Source organism: Urtica dioica, chromosome 1 (genome assembly GCF_054948205.1).
Source record: "Urtica dioica subsp. dioica isolate 48M chromosome 1, U.dioica_male_clone48M_v1_H2, whole genome shotgun sequence".
In the NCBI taxonomy this organism is placed as follows: Eukaryota; Viridiplantae; Streptophyta; class Magnoliopsida; order Rosales; family Urticaceae; genus Urtica; species Urtica dioica.
The window spans coordinates 52,324,573-52,329,132 of record NC_142756.1 but is presented as its reverse complement, the minus strand read 5'-3'; the positions used below and the strand labels follow the sequence as shown (position 1 = coordinate 52,329,132).

Here is a 4,560-nt window from a genome sequence, read left to right as displayed (position 1 = left end):
ATCCACCAAAACGGTTTTACAGGCAGCCTTGGCACGGTAATATTTAAGAATTGGAAGTTTCGGGAAACATGTATGCGTAGAGAAGGACAAAAAGAGCTCAAAGCAATTCAAGATAGTAAGGAATATGACTCTTTAAACCAAGCCACAAGAAGGGTAATGAGTGTAAAGAATGTCATTTCTTCGTAATAGAGAAACAAAAGATGTGGGGTGATTAAGAGCTTAATTACTAGCGCCATCCTGAAGGCCATCTTAGCAGCTCTTGAACGCTGCCTTTGTGATCATTCTCAGAGCAGAGGTCAAGGCACACGATTAAACCAAACCGGCAAGGAAACACTGAACGAAAACATCTACGTGCTTTGTATCAAGTGTAAAATGAGTCTTGACTTGATTATAGTTTGTGTACCGCTATTCGGAATATACTAATCCTTATCTAGTTATGAATGTAGTGTTTTGGTATTTAACACAATTGATTTGATCGAGTCCCAATTGGCTGTTTCCTTTTAGCGCTCTCTACGTCCCTCCAATCAAAATAATACAAAAAAAAGACGTATCAGCCCATTTTTATTAGGAACACATAGGGACACATCAACAAAATGAGAGAGGATCCTTGGCCAAGCTTTGATTTTGGGAGAGCATTCTATAATACATCTTAAAAGCATTATCAGATTGAATGTTTTATCAATTCAGAAGAATGTTGGGTCTATAGAAATGTCGATTGAGTTCGAGAAGTTGAGCAAGAACTCCGATGAATTAACCAATGAGTTAATAGGACTGCAAGAAACATATAGCAACATCTATAGAAGTACATACTATATGTATTTCAATCATTGGTAATTTTTAATTTTTTTTTCCAGGTGACTCGCCCAAGGATATATATTTCTGGGTCAGGAGTCTGGACTGGGATTGTGACGTTACCAACGGTGGTCCATTTGTAGTTATTTTCTTAGGATTTTTCGTTTATTAGTTTCCTTGTCTTAGAAACGAAATCATTGTAAACTTGGATCGCAAGCTGTGAGTTCCAGTACATTTTAATATCTTTTGAGGAGCCGCTTTCATTGAGCATCATCATCTAAGAATGCACTGGATTCGCTTTGCAGACATGGTAGGACAGAATAGCATATAAACAGCCAGTCACCAGAGCTTATGATACATTTTTTTTTTTTTTTTTGAGCTTTTGTAGCTCATAGATAATGAATAATAACGAACACCAAGTCTGCTTCCAGTCCAAAAAAGAATGAAATCCTCTCATTTTTTTTTTCTTGTCTATTTTGGGAAATCACCAGCCCTTGCCAATAAGCCACATCCAGTCAAGCAATACACCTGCAAATATACCTCCAAGTAGAAACAGCACCAGAAGATTACCCAGTGCATTTTGCTCCGGACCCTGAATTCCTAAAGATAAAGTCAAAATTCAATTTAAATAAAAATGAACTATGAACAATAAACAAGCACATGAGCTCCGTAAAGAGCAAACCCAAACCTTGTAGCCTTTTGGTGCAGAAGTGAAGACACACACGGTGAGATAGCCATTAGTTAAGCCCAAGAACGAGGTGAGCAAAATCATCCACCCTTGGCCTCCGTACTGGGCAGTGAAATAAAATGCCGGGACGAGCAAGAACCGCGAGAGAATAGCGATCGTTAGCCCTCTTCGTGACTCGAGTTTGAGAAGTTCAAAGACCGGGACGTATCTCCCGATCAGATCACACACGTTGTACATTGCGATCAGCACGGTCGCGTACCATGTTCCCAAGCTGTGAGCTCCGGTGTCTTCGGCCAAGAAACCAGGGAAGATTGAGAGTGTCAAAGCGTAGATGAGGAACATGTCGAGCGCGTAGTCGATGTTCTGGAGCAATAGTTCTTTGTTCCCAAGCCGATCGTGCTTTGTTGGATCTTCCTCGTCCTAATGTATAGTCATGATAAAGTGGTTAGAGAATTTATTTATAATTTTCTATTCTTTTTTTTTTTTTTGGGTATATACTACTTTGGAAATACTTTTTGGGCCAATATTTGGATTCCACCGGCTGCTAGATCGGCCGACACGGTTTTAGAACCTTCCGAGGCAGCCTTGGCGCGGTAATATTTGATGATTGGAAGCTTTGGAAACACGTATGCGTAGAGAACGACACAGAAGAGTTCAAAGCAAGCCGAGATAGCAAGGAACATAACTGTATAAAAAGACCAGGCCATGAAAATGAATTATTGAGCGAAGAGCCAAAAGACGATTCGGATTATTAAGAACATACTAGCGCCTTTTCGAAGGCCATCTTGGGAGCTCTCAAAGACTGCCTTTGTGATCATCCTCAGAGCAGAGGTTAAGGCACCCGATGCAGCCGCACCGGCAAGGAATGACTGAACACAAACACACATTTTGTTATCAACTGTAAACCGTAGTATTTTTTTTTTTTTTTGAAACAAAAAATACTGGTCCATTTTCAATGCATTTACCGAGGCTCTAGGTTCAAGAGCAAAAGATATTTTTTATTTTGGTTCATGTGTCACAATGCGAATTGAAAGTTTTTTCTACCATAAACTACCATGCGTGAAGCATTGGTAATTTGGTTCATCGACTAATTTTATGAGGAAAATTTGTAATTATAAAATCTATCACCTAACACTAGTGCATTTGAGGAGTGTTTTGCTTGAAAAAGTATACTTTAGAAACAAAATTGCCGTGGACATATTGTAGTTCATGGTCGGTTTTGCTAAAGAAAGTGTTGACCTGAATGAATTCGGGCCTCATGAAGGAAAGGTCTCCGACCATCCCACCCTGAACGTGAGCGTCGGCGACTCCAAAAACGCCGCTCATCGCACACAGCCCAACAAAGGTTCCGATCCCTCCTTTCCCTGATGTCGCTAAATCCAACTATACACGCACACACACAGAGGCGTAAACCAACACATGTCGGAATTGGATTGGGTAATAACACAACTTACGAGTAGAACCACAAGAGAGCTTAGGAAGAAGAGGTAATATCCGAGCAGGTTTCTTCGCCGGGTGTTGATCCTCGCCTCGTTGTAGGCCAGAATGGCGAGCGTGCCTAATGCAAACGGTTGGTACGCCAGAGTCAAGACCCGAGCCGGATGGTACTTCTGCGCCCACAAAATAAAAATAAAATAACATAGAAAACCAAAATTTGAAATGTCAGTCATCAATTGACCAACCGAAATGAAAGATTACCGGGAACAAATTGACATAGTAATCTTGAATAGTTAGCATGCTGTTCCATGAAAAGAGGCATCCATTTCCCAGAAGCCAACAAACCAGCATGGCAACATATTTCCCCTTTTAAATCGCATACAAATATGTATCAGAAAGATTTTACTCAAAGATTTAAATAGTGACTAGTCAGAATTCACAAACCTCAAGCCTTTGTTGGCCTCCATTTTCGCTGAGGGCCGCCATGAACGGCGTAACTTCCAATCACCACCAGTTTGCTACAATAAGGAACAATATTCAAAATTAGGATGTTAATGGATCTACTGTGTCAATCTTTCGGGGTCTTATATTGTTCTTATTATTATTTTATTTACTTCTATAATCACTGAAATTAAAACCACGTTAACAATCACCATCTTGGCTATTTGTATAATATCAAGAGTTTGACTTTCTAACATGGTTACAAAACTAATCAAAATAAAAATAAACTAAAGAACAATATCACGAAAACAGAAGACGATCGTGTTCATACTGTTTTGAAACTTCAAAGAAGGAGAAACGAATACGAAGATAGACTCTATGAAATAAAAGTCCAACTCTATACGCTCTTATATAAGTAATAACTTACAATAGTATAATATTTAAAGGGAAACGGCTAAAAAATTAACTCACTGCGCTATAAGGAAGGAAAGGTTAGAGAATACTGCGGAGATACGAGAGAATATTGGTAATTAGGTGTTAGAATCCCTCGCGTGAGGAATCTAATAAATATATGTGGCTTTGATTAATAAATTCGAAATGATAGTCATTTACGTTTATTTACCCGCCCGTTATTGCGGGTTTACCGAAAATAATATATATATATGAATTAATGACATATTTAGTCCCTCAACTATGTAGCTTTTAACGGCTTTCACCCCGAACAAAAAAAACGGCGAAATCCATCCTCCGTGTGAGTCATTACTATGAATTTGGTCTTTCTGTTAAAGTGGGCGTCAAAAATGCCGGAATTGGACCACGTGTATATCACGTGTTGGGCATGAAATGGGTAATTTGGTAATCTTGAATGAAATGCTCTGATAAAATTCTAAACTAATAGAAAGGAAAACAAAGTTTAAATTCCCGGAAAAAACCCCTAATTTCATAATGGCGAAAACGAAGGGAAAATCTCCGGCGAAGAAGGCGCCGCGTAGATCAGTTCAGTCCGTGGGAGCGAGGAAATCGATGGCGAAAAAGAAATCTGCTTCAAAAAGTAATCAAACACCGATGCAAACTGGGGGATATGGTGAGTTTTCAATATTTTGTTTTTGTCGAACAAAAGAAAGAATAAAGAATGAATGAGTTGGACTTGTGACCACTGCGTTTTGTTTTTGTCGAACAAAAGAAAGAATAAAAGAGTGAAT

The 4,560-nt window shown here is 39.0% G+C and overlaps 1 protein-coding gene across 4 annotated transcripts; it reads right to left on the bottom strand.

Annotated features, from left to right (window-relative positions):
* Positions 1–1,068: 1,068 nt before the first annotated feature.
* On the bottom strand, positions 1,069–3,884 carry LOC149408075 (equilibrative nucleotide transporter 3-like). Of its 4 annotated transcripts, none has more exons than XM_089616209.1 (9): positions 3,830–3,884; positions 3,362–3,435; positions 3,179–3,283; positions 2,935–3,090; positions 2,720–2,863; positions 2,244–2,349; positions 1,993–2,165; positions 1,481–1,900; positions 1,069–1,384 (listed from the first exon to the last, which is right to left on the bottom strand). In XM_089616209.1, exons 2-9 carry the CDS (start codon positions 3,401–3,403, stop codon positions 1,277–1,279), a joined length of 1,254 nt encoding a protein of 417 aa, XP_089472335.1. In that variant the 5' UTR covers positions 3,404–3,435; positions 3,830–3,884; the 3' UTR covers positions 1,069–1,276. The 4 variants fall into 4 exon arrangements, with proteins under 4 accessions (XP_089472335.1, XP_089472336.1, XP_089472332.1 ...); XM_089616210.1 differs by lacking the exon at positions 3,830–3,884 and adding an exon at positions 3,786–3,803; XM_089616206.1 differs by lacking the exon at positions 3,830–3,884 and adding an exon at positions 3,690–3,779.
* Positions 3,885–4,560: the final 676 nt, after the last annotated feature.

What these genes read in the sequence shown, in the direction of transcription:
- LOC149408075 (XM_089616209.1), bottom strand. Translation starts at nt 3,403, where the DNA reads ATGGCGGCCCTCAGCGAAAATGGAGGCCAACAAAGGCTTGAG. An exon ending in ACTATGTCAATTTGTTCCCG is followed by an intron (nt 3,091 to 3,178) that starts GTAATCTTTCAT and finishes TTGTGGGCGCAG; the next exon opens with AAGTACCATCCGGCTCGGGT. An exon ending in CTGCACCAAAAGGCTACAAG is followed by an intron (nt 1,385 to 1,480) that starts GTTTGGGTTTGC and finishes TTAGGAATTCAG; the next exon opens with GGTCCGGAGCAAAATGCACT.